Raw genomic sequence first — 18,689 nt, 5'->3', positions numbered from 1 at the left:
GCTCCTGAAGATCCACCTTCCAAAAAAATCATGATGAACATTTTGCATATCAAGATGTCACCACATCTTTATTGGAGATCTGTTGCAAATATCAAGCAATCCACATCTAACTAGTTAATGATGCATCTTAATGACAAATCTTTTTGAAAAGATTGTCATGAATTATTCATGCTTGAATTTTAATTAAACTGCAGCAATATCAGCACATTATTTACCAGCACTGTAAGATACTCCGAGACTTACACTGTAAAGCAGTGTTATACCAATATCCAAACAAAAGTGAATATCCTTGATAAAAAATAATCTGTAATAAAAGGAGCGATTCCACAGGGGTCCTCACACCACTGGTGCTCGGGCCCTAAGTATCAGAATATAAACCACACTGATTACTCTCACATAATATTACAGTATAACTGCATAATATGTTCACCTGCATGCAGTACAAGTAGATGTGCTTGGTTGAGTGTTAAAACACACTAAACCATTATAATCAACAAAATATTGTACCATATGAATTCTAACCATATCAGAATTCTAAATGTACACAAGTACAAATATGTGAGAATGTCCTCAATGAGTCCAAGACTAGTGCAATGTCACATTATGAGCAAGTACATACGGATTATCTGTCTTTGGCCAAAATGATCAAAGATAACACATAAATTCACATTAAAGATGTCAAACTTCAAGAATAGTCTGTCAAGAAATCCAGTACATTTACCACATTAATTTTGTTCGGGCTAAATTTCGCATGCAGATATTATCACAGACAATAATACAAAGCCCTTAATAATAGTAAAAGACCAGTACATTCGTGCAGTTTTTCATGTTTAACACTAGAGACTTAGACTAAGTTAGATGTAGTTCGTTTCAGGTGTTGAAGAGGTCCTGCATCTCATGATACTGTGGAAAGCCTCTCTCAATGCATGATGTGGAAAGATGAATCTTTGAATTCCTTGAATGGAACACAATTTCATTGCAGATTAAAAGGCAGAGATGTGTGTGCGGGGATACCACAAATCCAGAATATAGAAACACAAGACGTGTATACAGAGTCCATATTATGAAGGACGAGACTCAGGGCTTCCAGAGTTTGAGTAGGCCATCCTCGCTGTATGTGGCGATGAGATTCTGATGGGGGTGGTGAGTTATGCCAATCACATCTTTTTCATGTACCTGTGTAGAGGATGTACAAGGAAGAACTTGTTTAATTTTTATATCCGATTCAGATTTACTGATAACTCCAACTGGTCCTAATTAGAGTTACAGCATTAATCAAATGTTTTAATTATAAGTTCAGCATCTTTATTGATTTCTAACCATGAAGCCAGGCATTAGAAAAACAACCTTTTTTCTTTAAAAAGTTTGAGAAAAAGGACTGGCACCCAAAAACAAACCCAGACAGCACCATAGTGTTGGCCTAGATCCCGGCCACATCTGGCACATGTGGATTGCACGCGTACCAGATGTGGGCCGGATCTGGGCAGACACTATATGTTGCTGTCTGGGAAACAAAGCATAAAAGCAAAATACAACAAAAACATAAAAACAAAACATGTTATGACATCATAAATCAATCATCAAAGAAATAATGATTGATGTTTTAAAAAACAAAACAAATAAAATCCTCAAAGAGACTTTCCTAAAATAAACATTATCATCAAAGAGACTTATCAAAAACTATCAAAGAAATCCAGGAGATAAACTACAAATGGGGGGAAAAAACACAATCCAGAATTTTCTTGTTTAAAAAGTAAAGCTTGGGCAAAGGAGCAACACCCAAAAACAAAACCAAATCAAAGAAAATTTTAATTTCTCATATATCACAATTCCCCAAACTGAAACAGATCTCGTGGATATGCAGCATGTGCTGTGAGGGCGGACGGTACCGTGAGGGTTCTCTCTAGCTTGCCAGTGATAGTGCTGAAGCAGTACAGCACATAGTCCTCTCCCACGCAATAAATCCACTCTCCACGTGGAGACAACGTGCAGCAAACAAAGTCTCCCCCCCTTCTCACGCCTGAACAGAAACTCCTCATCACCTGGGAAAGAAAGGGGAGGGGGGGCAACCGAGTCAGTGAGTGCAACCCAGACGAAAAAGGTAAAGGCACGCTTCAGAGAGTACCAAAAAGCGTGCAAGAGTGCGTCATCAAGCACATCAAGAAAAGGGTGGGTGACGCGGCTGAATAAGGGTACGTCTTATACGCCATCAGACAGTTTAAATATTAAGTGCTTATCTATTTTTAGCAAACCTCACATTCAGCAATAGAAGTTTTCTACTTAACTTCTGCTCAACATGGTATACATTTGTGCTGTCTTAATACTGCTGTAAAATAGAAACCAGTTACTATAATTTTTTACTCCAGTGTGATTATTATCAAAATAACCTTGGAATATTTAGCATGCAGAGAACCTTTCTTTTAATCTGTGATCATACGCATATGTATCATATGCAGGTCAAATTTTGTTCTCACCTGGCCATGAATGTTTGTAACAACCACCGTGTTGGTCCTATTACACACCACAAAGTGCTCAGGAGTCTTTGGGACAAGCACAACATTGTTAACAGTGATGTCTGTACCCTCAGGAATTTCAGGGGTTTTTATTGTGTGGCTGCAATCCATTGTCTTCATGTTCCAGACCTGAACAAAAAAAGATAGCTAAGCATGGAAATCCACACAAATTAATATAAATGTATAAATCGAAAACGTATATAGTTGTGGTTCGACACAGTATGAACACCTACCTTGACCATGCCATCTGCCGACGCGCTAATGACATGCTGGCCATCGTGCGAGAAGATGACATCATTTACATGAGACGTATGGCCTCTAAACTCCTTCAGTGTCTTTCCTGATTTCAAACCATGAAGCCTGATTAAACAAATCCAGGAGTTAGAAATGAAACCACAATACACAAATTCAACTTATCTCTTTAAAAAAAGCTTGAGCAAAGGAGTGACACCCAAAACAAACACACACAAAAAAGCAAAATTATGAATTATGAATCAGTCATTATCAAAGAGATTTATTTCACACAAAACAAAAAAGCAAAATACAACTAAACCCTTTATGATGTCATGAATCAATCGTTATAATCAGAGAGATTTTTTAAAATCATACCTCAAGGTCATCATAGAAGACAGAAAAACAACTTTTGTCTGCCAATTTCTTTTACAAAGTGCAGCTTAAGCAAAGGACTAACAAAACAAAAAGTTGTGATGTCGGCAATTAATCATTTTCATCAAAGAGGCTTTTCAAGATCAAAGATAATTTCATTTTAAAAGCATACATCAAGGTCATATAAGAAGGCAGCAAAACGACACAACCTTTGCCTGCAGCTTACAACGTGATTTTATTATCTTTACTGAAAAATTCTCTCCTCTCGTGCACATGAAATTCCACCCACATGCGCCATGAGAGAGTCTAGCACTGACGCCCAGCCGCAGAATACTGCAGTCAGGACTGAGAGAGAGAGAGAGAGAGAAAGAGAGGGAGAGACATTCGCTCCAGGCATATGATGGAATTTTCCTGATGACTCGAAACACCTAGACCATGATTCATTTAAATTTCTTCCACCCTATCTCTTACCGTCAACGATAAAGAACAAAACAAAATTCAGCATGTTTATTGAAATACCTCTTTACTAAACAGTCGTTTGTCATGTGCACTTACCAACCCCTTAAAATGTCCCTATACTTTCCTATAAAGATTTCCAAACACGTACAATAACTGAACCAAAAATGACATAAACATCTTTACCAATGATTTAAATCATCTTTAACGCCAGGCATTCACGTGTTTCCCTCACACACTACCGACAGCATAAATCCAATCCATTGCAAAGGGGGAGGGGCTAGTATTTATCAATAAGGGGCCAATAGCAGAGCAGCTTGCCATTTCACCCCCCTCCCGTTCCCTTTCCAGCTAAGGAGCTGGAATGACAAAAAGTCTGCCTCTGTCAGCCGCTGTTTGGGCTGAGCAAGGAACAGAAACACATTATCTGTGCATGCTCCCTCTCTCACGCACGTGGCCAATCATGGTTCTTTCCACCCACACGCACCATGAGAGCGTAGAGCTGACACCCAGCCGTAGAAGGTACTGCAGTCTGTTCTGCGAGAGTCTGAGCATGTGACGGAATATTCCTAATGATGTTTAACACCCAGACCACGAATTCAAATTTTCTCCTCCTCCCCCCACCTTCTCGGTCTACAAAGTATCCACGGCAAAACATTTGACTATGGTAGCCTACTCTTCCTTGTTATTGCAACAATTATTACACCAATTATGAAATAATAAGATGAGTGAAACAATGCAAAAAGTCAGATTTTGCAAAGCAAGGCTTTTTGAAATTCAGACATATAATAGCATGTTAAACCTGATGATCTGGTCAAAGGAGCCGCTTAACAGTTGACTGCTGTCCTTGTTGAAGCAGACACAGGTGACTGCTTTGCAGTGGGCTTGTTCTAATCTATTCAGACATGTTCCATTCAGAATTCTCCAAACCTGGAATAACAAAATGATACATCTTATCACATAACGGACTGAATGGAGATAAGTAAATTCCATTGAACTAACGGTGTGCAATGAGGTCAAATTGGGAACATCGTCATTCATGAAGGTGCTACATCAAACTTTTTAGCTCTGTGCTCCATGAAATACTGATTTAAAATCACATCCAAACAGTGATGAAATAATAATGAAAGATCGGCTACTCTACTTTTTCAGCATGTTACTAAAGGACTGCAGCCAGAATTATAATCAGATGCAGTGTGATTAAAAGGCCTTCAGACCTACTGCACCCTGGGATTGAGATCTCTTACAATAATCTTGAAAAGCCTCAAGATTCACTTCCATTCAAATTTTGGGATTGGTAAAATCGGTAAGTCTCTTATGCTCACCAAGACTGCATTTGGTTGATCTAAAATACAGTAAAACAGTAATATTGTGATATATTACTACAATTTAAAAGAACTCTTTTCTAGAGTTACTTTAAATTTATGACTCAAAATGATAACGACATTTTGTGAAAGTAAACCAAGCATGTAGGTTGACTATCTTTCACTTCTCTACTCATTGCCTAATACTAGATACTAGAGATTCTGAAACACAATAGAATACAAGTGAAAATGTTGATCGGTGATGAGCAAGGTCCATACCTGTATCATTCCATCCTGAGCTCCAGAGGCGATCATGTCGGAGTCATGACTTACTGCCAAGCACAGCACAGCCTCATCCATCATCATGAAATTATCCTGAGCTTGGTACTTCAGATCCTACTCACACAAAAAACAAATACAGACAGGCAAACCATCACACATAAACGTATAAACTACATTGAGGTTTTAACCACAGTCTAATGGAAAATACACCCACATGATGGGTTTCTTGAGGTAGTATGGATACTTTATGTCTACTAGAAAGAAGAACCACCATCACAACACACGGTTTCAAACAGCCGGAAAACCACATTATTTGGAGTCTCATACTGTATACTCAGATAGTGGTGGAAGTCCATGTCTAAGAACGGGGCAGGATTTATTTTCGGCCCCAACTGCTTCAACTCAACCTAATAGACGTCATAGAGTGTTGGGGTGACCCATATTCTATACCTCTGAGGTTTTAGTCAAAACCAAGGCTGTCCCAATATTAAAATTAAGCCACACTTAATGTGAGAACTTGTTTTTTGCTCCCACAAAACAGGTCTAGGACAGCACACGTGAGATGCCTCTACCATGCATCAAGGAGATGATGTTCTTGAGCTGTGTGGTTGAGAAGATCAGGCTCTGAGAATATAGAGATGAATATAGACTGAAAGTTTATTTTTTGTTAATATACATTCTTAAAAATAAAAGTTCCAAAATAGGGTTTTCACAGCGATGCCATAAAAGAACCATTTTTGGTTCCCCATAGAACCTTTTAGTGAAAAGTTCTTAAAAGAAAAATTTTTTCCAATCTTAAAAACAAAGGTTCTTCATTGGCAGTGATGGTTCCATGACGAACCTTTAACATCTATGGAAGCTTTTTATTGCACAAAAAGTTCTTTAAAGTGGAAAAAGGTTCTTTAGATCATGAAGGCCAATATACTAAAAACATTTCCTCTGCATTTACCCCATCCAAGGAGTCCACATTAAGAGTAGTGAGTAGTGAACACACACACACACTGCAAACTGTGGACACACACACCTGGAGCAGTGGGCAGCCATTTTGCTGTGGCGCCTGGGGAGCGATTGGGGGTTATGTGCCTTGCTCAGTCATTTCCTTACGGTATTGAGAATCAAACCTGCAACCTTCAGGTAACCAGTCTGACTCTCTAACCATTAGGCCACGACTGTAAAATGTACTCCACTCTATGAAAAAAAAAGAAATGGTTCTTTTTAAGAACTGTTTACAGAAAGGTTCTTAGGGGAACCTAAAATGGATCTTCTATAATCTAGGTAAAGAACCTTTTGAGCAGTTGAAGAGGGCATCGATGCCAATAAAGAATCTTTGCTTTTAAGAGTGCATAATTACTATTAGTTTACAAAACAATCAAGTGAACATACTGCATATTTGTCAGAGAACCTTGGATGAACCTGCTGGAAGGACGACCCTCTCTGCTACACTCTACAAAATCAAGTATGGTACAGTGACTAAATGAAGTCATTCATTAAAAGTCAAATGAAAGTCAACTTGAAGTTTTGTTACAGAACTTAAAGCATTTTACTGTCCATTTGTAACAAATAATTTAGTAAAGTTAACATAAGTTGACAAAGTTAACACAGCTTCTATTATTCTTATTATGATAACCAATTCATTTCTCTCTCCCCATCCTCTGACGACCAGTTACAATGCCCTCACAAATCATTTGTCTGGCAAGCATTTCTCCATGGATGAATGCCCATCATCTGAAGCTGAATATATTGAAAACTGCTGTGCAGCTGTTCATCCCTGCCAAGAGCTACCCTTGCCAATGCCTTGTCATTTCAATATACAACTCAATGATTTCATCCCATGTTTAGAACCTTTATGAATTTCTTTATTCTGCTGAACACAAAAGATGATATTTTGAAGTTAATCATACAGTTGATGGACCCCAAATGGCAGGTCCATCAACTGTTAAGTTACCATACAGGTTTGGAACAACTTGAGGCTGAGTTTTCATTTTCATTTTTGGGTGAACTATCCCTTCAATGTTGTAAAATGCATCAGTTTCAGCTGTAAAGCTGACAATTGTGTCATTATTCAGCTCAATTTAGTTCAATATTGATTCAGTTCAGTTCAATAACTATGTAAATGTTGCAAAGTTCATCAAATATGTTCAATTCACTTATAAACACCTCTTGAGAAGACCATAGTCATTAACCTGTTTAAATGTTGTTCTCATTCAATAGTGTCAGTGCAGTTAAATATATATAAAATACATTTTTCTTAATTCATGGGGAATATAACTTATTTGATGGCCAGTATATACTCACCTTCCGAATTTTACCAGTGGTGAAGTTCCAGACTTCAATGAAACCATCAACAGATCCAGTTATCAAATACTGTCCATCAGGAGAGAATCGAGCACACTCTACATGGGATTTTCGCCCAAACTGTATCACACATGTACACACATGCACAAGCAGAAAATGGAAAACATTAAAATAAAAGAATATATCTTTGTATTTTTAAGAAGCACTCTTTACTATAAATATTGTTCCAGATTTAAGTTTACATTAACATATTAAGTAAACATTAACTTGACTGCCCTAAAAAATGCATTTTGTAATATTTGAATAATTTTCTGCGGTCATCTCAGCACTCCTTTTTGCGACCCCCTGGGGTTCATTAGACCCCAAATTTAAAAAACCCTGACCTAGACGATGCCTCGAGAGACTATCAACCCCCCAAAACTTGTGTGTTAATATTAGTCAAGGTAGAACACAGAGAGTGCAGGATACAGATAAAAGCCTCAGGTCACAAAAGCAATTAATTGTGCATATGCTGAGCCCTGTAGCAAGATATTTTGATAAGATGCCTTATAATGGAGATATGCATAACATCCATTACTTATTTTTATCTTAAATTAAAACATTCTTTCAAACAGTCATAGTCTTTTTCCACATTATTTAATATAGGCTTTTACCACATTCTTATTATTAGCTTTACATAATGAAATTGATATTTCTGCCTATCCAGCTAAAATTTTGTACACCACAACCTCTCTTGGCTATGATGCTAGAAAGAAATTACATAATGATACAACACTGATCACACCTTTATGAGGCGACTGAGCTGAGTAGGGAAGCGCTCTTCCTCCATGTCCTTCAATGCGCCTTTGCCCCGGAACAGTTCCAATGACATACCTGGAGGTAAGAGACCCTGGTGCTGCTGCCACTTCAGAGACTTAGAAAAGACAAAGTGAAGGAAACAGAGAAAAAGACCAGTCATGAAGTTGAAAAAGAAAACAGGTAATACAGCTCCAATAACAGAAATGGTATAGAATATACACAATTTTTGAACAGTGCGAGTATACATATATTATACACCATAATATTAGCGATTCGACTGCACTGAAACTACTGGATAAGAACAAAACTTGAACTGAACTGAGCTGGACGATGACACTATTAACTTCTGTAGAGCTGCTTTATAGCTGAAATTGTTATTGAACTGAACTGAATCAACACTGAACTGACTCGTGCTGAATAATGACACTACTGTCTTCAGTATATCTGCTTAAAGCTGAATTAACTGATGAACTTTACATAGTTTTAGAACTAACGTGAATCAACACTAAACTGACTTAATCTGAATAATGACACTATTGACTTTTTTAGATCAGCTTTACAGCAGATTTTGAATTTGTCTCATTTCTGAAGACGTTCACATCATTGATTCTGTTATTTTACTGTTCATTACTGAGAACCAAGCTAACAAAAATATATTCTAAGAACATTTTGCTATGGTTCCCATTAAGTTATCAAAACGTAATTCCTGAATGTTCTCTGAATGTTTTTTTTTATTTTATTTTTTTTATTTTTTTTTATTAAATGTTAACATATTTTTTTCTTGGTTATGCGAACGTTAGTGGAAAATTTCATTATATCATTTTGCAAACATTATGGGAACATGACTTTTGAATTTTCATTAAAACGTTCCATGAGTGATGTATAAATAATGTTTTTTATGTTAACATGATTTAAGACCAGATAACTTTGATCAAATGTTTTATTAACATTACTGGAAGAACGTTTGTTCATAACTTTTCAGAGAACCTTGCCGGAACGTTAGTTCAAGTTCTGATAATGTTCCCTTTTAGCTGGGAAGCTGTTTTGAAACTATCTACATATATAAAGTGCTATATAAATAAAGGTGACTTGACTTGTAAATATGCTTATCACATGAAAACTAGAGGGTTTTTTTTTTTCTTCTTACCAACATTGCTAATGAGCCAAACTGCCTTAGTGCTTTGGTCTCCTGTAACCTGTATAGAGCCCCCTCACATATACGGCCCTATAAAAACAAAATATATGTGATACACGCAATACAACAGGTGCAACAGATAAATAGAACGCAACAGGTTAGGTAAAACATACATAAAAAGGAAGCAAACCTGGCCCAGAAGACCCATGAGACGAGAAGGTGGTACCAAACAGACCTCTCCTGCAAAAGCTTGAGCGATAGCCAGTCTGCGCTTCTCTTTACTGCTGCCCACTGGATATGCCTGTAGGCGAGACAAAAAAAAAGAGTGAATCATCATTTAACCCACCTTATTTTTAATGTAAGAGTGGCTAGAATGTATCCATTTCTAACTTGAATGTGTGAGGCTTCTGGTGGCATCCATTTTCAGCTATTTTAGCTGTAAAAACAGCCTTATACTGCTTGATGTTGCAAACTTTAACTTTGCAAAAACATAAGAATGATTTCTGAAGGATCATGTGACACTGAAGACAGTAATGATGCTGAAAATGCAGCTTTGCATCACAGAATTAAAGTATATATTCAAATAGAAAACTATTACTTTAAATTGTAATAATATTTCACAATGATGCAGTTTTTTTCTGTATTTTTGATCAAATAAATGCAGGCTTGATGAGCATAAGAGACTTCTTTCAAAAACATTAAAAATAGAAATGCTTCCAAACTTTTGAGCGGTATTGTATATAATTATTATCAGATAAAAATATATTTACTGTAATTTACAACAGTAATGTATTAAATTTATTTTCATTTTTATGTCAAAACAACAATATATATATATATATATATATATATATATATATATATATATATATACTAGCAACCCTATTATATAAATAATTTTACAATACTTACTACAAAAATATTAAATATTTTAACATGCAAATGTAATGTTGAATTAACTAAGAAATCTCAGGTGGTATATTTTACATCTAAGGGGTTCGAATGACAAAAAAGTTTGGTATAACCTGGACTAAAGTGCAAATCACTGATATAAATTTTTGAGTCCTTTATAATATCTAAAATCTCATCAGAACCATTAATCCAATTACTAAATGAAACAATTTGCAAAAACAGCCTTAAACACTTACCTTTTGTGAGTCGAAGTATGGCTCGGTGAGAAGGTTCTCCATGTGCGAGTAGCGCTCAGGTTGAGTGTGCTTAAGCATGATCATAGGATCAGTTTGCTTCAGTAAGCACTGGGCTGCTCCCAGCTCGCCCAACTCGATCAACTCCAGCACAATCTACACATACAACAACAGAACCTATCCAGTCCTTGCCCAGTTAAAATAGATATGAATGGCAACCAGACACCTGACACCAATGTATCAGCTATAGACAAACTTCTAACTTTAAAAATGAAAATTGTCATCACTTACTCACCCTCAAGTTATTCCAAACCTGTATGAGTTTCTCTCTACTGTTGAACACAAAAGAAGATATTTTGAAGAATGTTGGTCACCAGAAAATTGATGGTAGCCATTGCCTTCCATTTTTTACCCTACTATGGAAGTCAATGGCTACCGTCAACTTTTTGATTACCAACATTCTTTAAAATATCTTCCTTTGTATTCAGCAGAAGAAAGAAACTCATACAGGTTTGGAACAACTTAAAAGTGAGTAAATGATGATAACAGAATTTTAATTTTTTGGACTATCCCTTCAAGCAAGCAAACGTTTCCAACTAAATGTAGAGTAGGCGTCTTTTTTCTGCACTTTTTTGAACAATATTTAGTGCCATGTAAATTGCATATTTCTATTTACATGCTGCGTTTGCCATTTTTCTAAACGAACATTAATTGTTTGTTAAGTTTGCCATTTCTGAGTTGGCAACAGGGTTTCCTTAAAAGTGTAAAGTGACTTACCTGCTCGTACAGGTCAATGAGCAGCTTGTCAGGAAGTTTCAGATACTGGATTGCGAGCAACACTATATCCCAGTGGCCGTTGTTGATATCGGAGATGAAGCTGTCGATGCTGTCGACCGTGTGGAGCGAGACGGTCGTCTCCTCTTGAAGCGTCTCCAGAGTGCGGTGCAAATTATTTTCCTTCAGATATTGCATGATCAAGCGAATCACGCTGCAAAAAAGGTGACGTTAATATACGAGGTGTCACATTTGTAACCGAACTTTCCCAAATAAACGGTCTATCTCTAATTTATATGTGAAAATGCAGCGTTTAATCGACATTACGTGTAGGCTATAGCTGTTGTGAAGTAAGAAAAACAGTTATAGCACGCTGATGTTGACTGGTTGCGATTATAATTAATAAATTCTCCTCGAAACTTTTGTCTAGCGCAGCGGCTGATGACTGGAGAAACATTGTATCGCTACGAAATTAACACCCATTAGGTCTACATAGTAAAATAATAATGATAATAATAATAATATCGAAAATGCAATTTATGGCCGATATCATCTATTTTGTGTTAGAACAATAAAAATCAGACGCTTCGTTAAGTTTTTCATTTCTACTGTTTTTGTTTCTGGAATCAAGAGATCATTAAAGACCGTAAGTGTTGGAATCCCATTCATTCGATTAGAAGTGAATAAAGGTTAACTTACTCTGCGGATTCCACTTCGAGGTCCATGGTCGCGAGGTTGTCGATGAAGCCGCTGTCTGGATAGAATGTGCCAGTATTCTTCTCGAGCGCTGCGCTATGTTGTGTTGGTCCTCAGCCACGTGAACACCGTGTGGCCGTGACCGCCCATTACACGTGCTGTTGTATTTATTGCTCACGCGTCTGAAGTCACAGAAACCTCTCACAAATTGTTGCGGATTTTTGAGAGGGCGGATTAATGACGCGTGTGGAGGAATTAATGGGGGGGGGGGACCCGCAAAGCTGCCATCAGGTGACGAGAGATCGTGCGGGCAGATGGTGCACCAAAGCCATACAGCTAATGTATTATAAGCAGCACAATGAGTATCGTGAATCAATCATCATTTATAAGGAACTAATGAACAAGTGTATTAATCATCTTGTATGACATATAAAGCATTGGTTTAGCACTCGAGTAATTGCCATTGTCCAATCTGGCAATGGAATACACACGAATCTATTTAGAATACAGAACACATCACAGGTGTCGCAAACCAGTATTGGGTCTGTTATGGCAAGCGTAATTAATATTTATTACTAGTAGCCAACATGTTTTTCAATCACTAATAATTAAATAGTGACAACCTTTTTCAATTTCACTAACTATTCATTTGATACTACTTGATACAAACTAATTGTGTGGCTGGCTATCATCTATTCAATTAGTGATACTTCATTATTTAGCTTGCCATTGCATTCACCAGGGAACTGTGGTTTAGATAACCACTCGCTTTCAACTAAAACAAGTAAAGTAAAATGTAATACATACTAGTGAGAAATGACAAATCGGTCTCCGAACTAGTCACCCACAGCATTCAGTGGTAAAATAAAAATAGCTATTGGTCACTACTGTGATTTTGACTACTGTTAATGTACAATATTACATTTTAAATGGCTTGACATGTCTCTAGAGCCAACGTTAGTATGATTTTGCTGCCCCCCACTGAGCATACATTAGCTCTGTCGGACACAGTAACAAAAAGGTATAAGATATTTAACATTTAGTTTAGCTCGTGGACATAGGCGAGACTAGGGCTAACTATCATATTTCCACTGTTATTGCCCCGATAAAAGGTTCTACACTGAAGTGCTGCATCAAAGCCAAATTTACCCACTGGCCCGCATCCATCATTATGGCCTCCTAATCATCCCCATATACTAACTGGCTTCATCACTCTCGTCTCCTCTCCACCAGTAAGCTGGTGTGTGGTGGGCGTTCTGGTACAATATGACTGCCGTCGCATCATCCAGGTGGATGCTGCACAGTGGTGGTGGTTGAGGAGATTCCCCCTTCCATATGTAAAGTGCCAAGAAAAGCGCTATATAAAAGTAACAAATTATTTATAACGAACATACTTAAGATGGGATACCATGAACGGCATAAGCATAATGGCTTAAAGATCAATTCTTCAAGAGCATTAAAACAAAAACATGAATTGAGATGATCATAAAACATTCATTACATTCATGAAACCACCAGTATTGGAATGACCTCACATATTTCATTCACATATAAGATCCTACTTAATGTTTGAGTTTGAAAAAAGCAGCTTTCTTTTCCCCCCCATTTATTTTGGTCCTCTAGGTTAGATCTGAACTTTGAGAAATACGCTTAATATAAAATTACCGTAGTTAAAAATGTGTTGATACTACACAAATGTCACCTTGATTGCATTTCTTACAAGTTAGTGTTGCAAAATAAATGTATAGTCTTGATAAGTGTACAGTCAAGATAAAATAGCCCAATCATAAAATTCAACTCAGAAACATAACACTTTAAGGGGCAATGAAGAAACAAGACAACAAATAGAAAGTTCAACAAAATGATGCTTTATTTGTGAGGCACATGTCTCACTTCTGGCTTGACTCTGACTTGGATGTGGAGGCTCTCAGTGAGGAGAGACGACGTCTCTTAGCAATCTGTTCTTGACGTTTCTCTTTAGCCTCCTACAAAAAAAAAAGAACATATTCAGCTTTACACAACATACCTTTCATTCACACTGTTTGTGCTTAACACTTTTACAGCACTTCAGCATTCAAGATTCAATCCATGCATTTCTTTTTTGTACAAATACATTAATTCATTCATGCATGCACATAGGTTAAATTGTAGGAAAGTACCATCAATTAAACTTTTAGCTAAAAATTAATGTATGTACCTTATTCCTCTTGGCCAGCAGTTTGGTGTAATCTGCGGCCTCCTCCTTGTTCTTCAGTGTGCGCTGCTTCTTGAGAGCAATGCGTCTGCGCTTGTGCTGCAGCACACGGGGCGTAACCAGGCGCTGAATCTTAGGGGCCTTAGTCCTGGGTTTCTTGCCTATCAGAAAGAGCATGATCATCCATGAGTCTCTGGACATTTTAAATCCTTCTGGGGGCATTGGTTCCAGTAATAAACTAGATGCAGTCAGGCTAAGCTAACAGAAGTGACATTAAAATTATGGCAAGAAGTCATTTGACAGTACAAACAGCAGATCACCACCACCACCACATTAAAGATCTGGGTGGAAAGCATGTATTCAAGTACAACATGTTAAAAAAAAAAAAACATGTACTTCCAAACATCCGTCACTCAAGAACTTTTCCCTCCAGCTTATGTCATTTATGAATAAAAAGGGCACACAACTTCATGAGTAAACTGACTAAATGTCCCAGTGAAAACAACTTAAATGAACTTGGAGACCTTTTAATGCATTTAAACAGGAAAATCAGTCCGCACACAGAGAACCTTTCCAGATTCACTAAACAGTGCACTGCATGAAGTTTGACAGAGCTTTGCAGTACAACCAGCCACTAATATGATCAGGTTGTTATCCGTTTAGCAGCTCCACTGTTACTGTTGGCACCACACTGTCCCCCCTTATAAGCTACTGAAAAGGCAAAAAGGGTCTGCTAGTGCCGCAAATTCAAACCATCCATATTTTGTTTTTTAAAAATAATAAAATGGGTCTTTAGGCAACCAATAACATAACTATTGTGACCTAATGATCAAGATATGCTGAAATGATCACTTCATGATGAAATGTTCACTCAATACATGACGAAAAATACGAAGCATTAGTTGTACCTTCTTTAGTGAGGGGTCTCCTGACCACATACTGCCTGACATCATCCTCTTTGGACAGGTTAAAGAGCTTGCGGATTCTGCTAGCTCTCTTGGGTCCCAGACGGCGAGGGACAGTGCTATCAGTCAGCCCAGGAATGTCCTTCTCACCTGAAGGAAAAACTACCGATTAGATGCTATGGACATGCATACTAAATTCCTGCTCCCATTTACAAATGAGCTATGCATTGAGGACAAAGCTTGTTAAATATGGCCATCAATATATATATATACATATATATATATATTTTTTTTTTATATATAGTTTCCTATTGTATTCATTGCAATAATTTTGACAGAGCTTTGCAGTACAACCAGCCACTAAAAACATGATCGGGTTGTTATCCGTTTAGCAGCTCCACTGTTACTGTTGGCACCAAACTGTCCCCCCTTATAAGCTACTGAACAGGCAAAAAGGGTCTGCTAGTGCCACAAAATTAAATCATGCATAACATTTTCTCATTAAGATTGAATTATTTTTTGAATAATGAGTAAAATTACACTATTGATATAATGGCTCTTAAGATCCACAGCTGTGTACAATCTGAATAACATCCCATATTTAAACTATAGCTTAATTTTAGCTGTACTCACCCTTCCTGACAATGACCAAGTTCAGAACACTAAGGTTGGCATCGACGATGCAGCCCCGGACAGACTTGCGTTTACGCTCACCAGTACGGCGAGGGCGGTAGCAGGAGTGACCCTTGCTGAGGAGGAGACGCACACGACCATGGGTCAGCACACCCTGCTTCATGGGGAAGCCCTGTTTGTCATTGCCTCCGCTGATGCGCACAACATAGCCCTACAACACAAATGAACATGGTTGTGCCAATGTTAACACCAATTTGAAGATTTTGAAGTCATGTGTGCAGCAGTTTAACACCAGTTAGTTTTATACAGCCTACACATTCAGGATAAACCAACCATAAAGTCCACTAAAAGGAATAGTTCATCCAAAAATAAATTATTTACTTTCCCTCAAATTATTACAAACCTGTATGAATTTCTTCTGCTGAACACAAAAGATGATCGGAAACCAAACAGTTGATGGGCAATGGGGTCCATCAACTGCTTGGTTAACCACATTCTTCAAATATCTTTTGTGTTCAGCAGAAGAAAAAAATTCATACAGGTTTGGAACAACTTGGAGGTGAGTAAATTAACATTTTCATTTAATTTACACACTACACGACTTTTTCCCGGTTTGTACTCCGGAAGTCATAGCTAGTCTGCAGATTTTGGGAAATCAGAGTTGACTAATCTCACAGAAAATTGTGACGTGTATGATGGGCACATACTTTGTTTTAGCTTCAGACTATGATTCCATTTAATCTGAGGACATTTAACATGTTTGATATTTTGAGCAGATTAAGGCTGGAATACACAACTTTTTCCCAGATTTGCAGTCTGGACGAGTCGATGGTAGCTGCCAAAAATCAGAGCCAGTCTGCAGATTTTGGGCAGTCCAAGTTAACACTTCACAGAAAAATCATGTAATTTGTGCACAGAATCTTCATCTAATTTGAATGAATTTAGAGACTTGAATGCATTTAAACAGGCAAACGTGTCCGCACATATGCAGAGAACCTTTCCAGATTCACTAAATAGTGCACTGCATGAAGTTTGACGGAGCTTTGCAGTACAACAAGACAATTAATATGATCAGGTTGTTATCCGTTTAGCAGCTCCACTGTTGCTGTTGGCACCAAACTGTCCCCCCTTTTCAGCTACTGACCAACCAAAAGGGTCTGCAGGTGCCACAAAAATATAAATCATCCGATATATTGTGCATCCCTATTAAAAAGGCTACTTAAAAGTCCTGATAATAAGGCCTACTCCTGGCTTAATCTGAGCCCTGTCTGTAAAACCAGACCATAGGGTTTTAAAATCTGTTCATTACACAGTGTATTCCAGTCTTAAAGGGTTAGTTCACCCAAAAATTCTGTCATTAATTACTCACCCTCATTTCATTCCAAACCCATAAGACTGTCATTCATCTTCAGAACACAATTGAAGATTTTTGTATTGAAATCTGAGAGCTTTCTGTCCCTCATTTAAAGAAATAATTACCCCAAAAAACGAACTATTTAAAACACTCATAAGGAGATTGCAAAACGAGTCCAAGTGTTGAACAGACATTTTCACTTGATCATATGATCACCAGATTTAAATTAGGCTTTTATTCATAAATGTATATAAAAACTTCGATCATTGAACATACAGAGCACTTGATTATGGTAAAAGGAAGCTCGAGCATGAATAAACTGTCAATTTGGGGTGCATGTTTTCAACAGAGGTTCAGAAATCTCTCAGAATTCATTTAAAATATCTTAATTTAAGTACCGATATGCAAAGAAATTCTTATGGGTTTGGAAAGACATGAGGTTGAACTAACGTTAACCCTTTAGCAGCTAATTGAGACTTCACCGGCCTGTAGTGTCAACCATCAACACGTGAAGCATTCAAATGCTGGAAATACACAACATAAACGATGTGATGAAACAGGTTCTGATAGCTTACCTTCCACTCATCACCCAGAGAGTCTGCGACCACCTCTGTGGCCATGCGCTTCTCATAGAAGATCCTCAGTTTGCGCTCATCATCAACTTCTATCAGCTTCTGACAGCCAGTGGCGGGGAACGAGATATTGAGCTAGATGGAAAAGTAAAGAGAGAATTACACTGTGTTCCGAGGCTATAGTTGTTAAATACAAACCAGGGATAATTACATTGTCTTGTACAAATTGGCCAAAATGATGAGGTCTTCATCTGACACGTCTCTGCTAGCTAGCCGCTAATGCTATGCTACCGAACAGCGAGCGTTAGTTTGACACTCAATACAAGGGTCCTAACGTTGAATTTAATTACAACATTGGCGACAACGCTGGCTAATTACCCGCAACTTTAAAGCTTCCTCATTTATTCATTGAATGTCTATCCTGGTCGCTGCCATGTTGCCGCACTTCCACGGCCGTCCTCCAAATCTAACGAAATCAACGTCCATCCTTCATATTGTTTGAGCCCAACTCGATTCAGAAAAGTACATCGGATAGTTTTGAGATGGTATAATGCAACCCAATCGATATTTTGACCACACTGTGAATAACAAAACTTATAAAATTGCAATTTCAGTCCTCCTACCTTCATTATGGAGGACTTTCTCGCTTGGAGTCCACCACGGAAAAGAGACCGGATATCCGACTCGTAGTCTCACATAGACTTCCAGGTTATCGCGAGAGTATATTGTGTTTTGAAACAGAAGGCGCAAACTTGTTTGAGAGCAAAATAGTAGACTACATGTACACATCTAGTGAAAGATATAGGCCTACACTACACGATAAAACTATAAACGGGTCATTGACAAAGAAAGCTAAAAAAAAAAAAGTGTTGTTTATAGTATTTTCAAAACTGATGTAATGCATATTTGAGTCATGAACAATGTGTTTAAACAAGTTTCAGTTTTTAAATAACATTTCAAAATGTTTAAATACATTTTTTGACTGTTTTCGTGTCAGGCGATACTGTAGTTGAAAGGCTATTGTACC

At 37.6% G+C, this 18,689-nt stretch overlaps 2 protein-coding genes across 2 annotated transcripts; both read right to left on the bottom strand.

Moving 5' to 3' along the window:
- Window positions 1-44: 44 nt before the first annotated feature.
- On the bottom strand, window positions 45-12,188 carry smu1b (SMU1 DNA replication regulator and spliceosomal factor b). Its single transcript, XM_079856138.1, has 13 exons — window positions 12,008-12,188; window positions 11,312-11,522; window positions 10,538-10,690; window positions 9,580-9,690; window positions 9,402-9,479; window positions 8,241-8,369; window positions 7,457-7,576; window positions 5,159-5,275; window positions 4,378-4,505; window positions 2,747-2,873; window positions 2,475-2,642; window positions 1,890-2,042; window positions 45-1,176 (listed from the first exon to the last, which is right to left on the bottom strand). Exons 1-13 carry the CDS (start codon window positions 12,031-12,033, stop codon window positions 1,078-1,080), a joined length of 1,620 nt encoding a protein of 539 aa, XP_079712264.1. The 5' UTR covers window positions 12,034-12,188; the 3' UTR covers window positions 45-1,077.
- A 1,663-nt stretch (window positions 12,189-13,851) lies between these two features.
- On the bottom strand, window positions 13,852-18,364 carry rps6 (ribosomal protein S6). The gene is made up of 6 exons (XM_079853155.1): window positions 18,286-18,364; window positions 17,666-17,797; window positions 15,737-15,947; window positions 15,107-15,253; window positions 14,202-14,359; window positions 13,852-13,989 (listed from the first exon to the last, which is right to left on the bottom strand). The coding sequence occupies exons 1-6, from the start codon at window positions 18,289-18,291 to the stop codon at window positions 13,894-13,896; spliced, it is 750 nt and encodes a 249-aa protein (XP_079709281.1). The 5' UTR covers window positions 18,292-18,364; the 3' UTR covers window positions 13,852-13,893.
- Between the last annotated feature and the right edge of the window lie 325 nt (window positions 18,365-18,689).

This window comes from Squalius cephalus, assembly GCF_949319135.1.
Source record: "Squalius cephalus genome assembly, chromosome: 2".
Classification (NCBI taxonomy): domain Eukaryota; kingdom Metazoa; phylum Chordata; class Actinopteri; order Cypriniformes; family Leuciscidae; genus Squalius; species Squalius cephalus.
The sequence above is the reverse complement of the archived record's forward strand: the minus strand, read 5'-3'. Positions and strand labels throughout refer to the sequence as shown.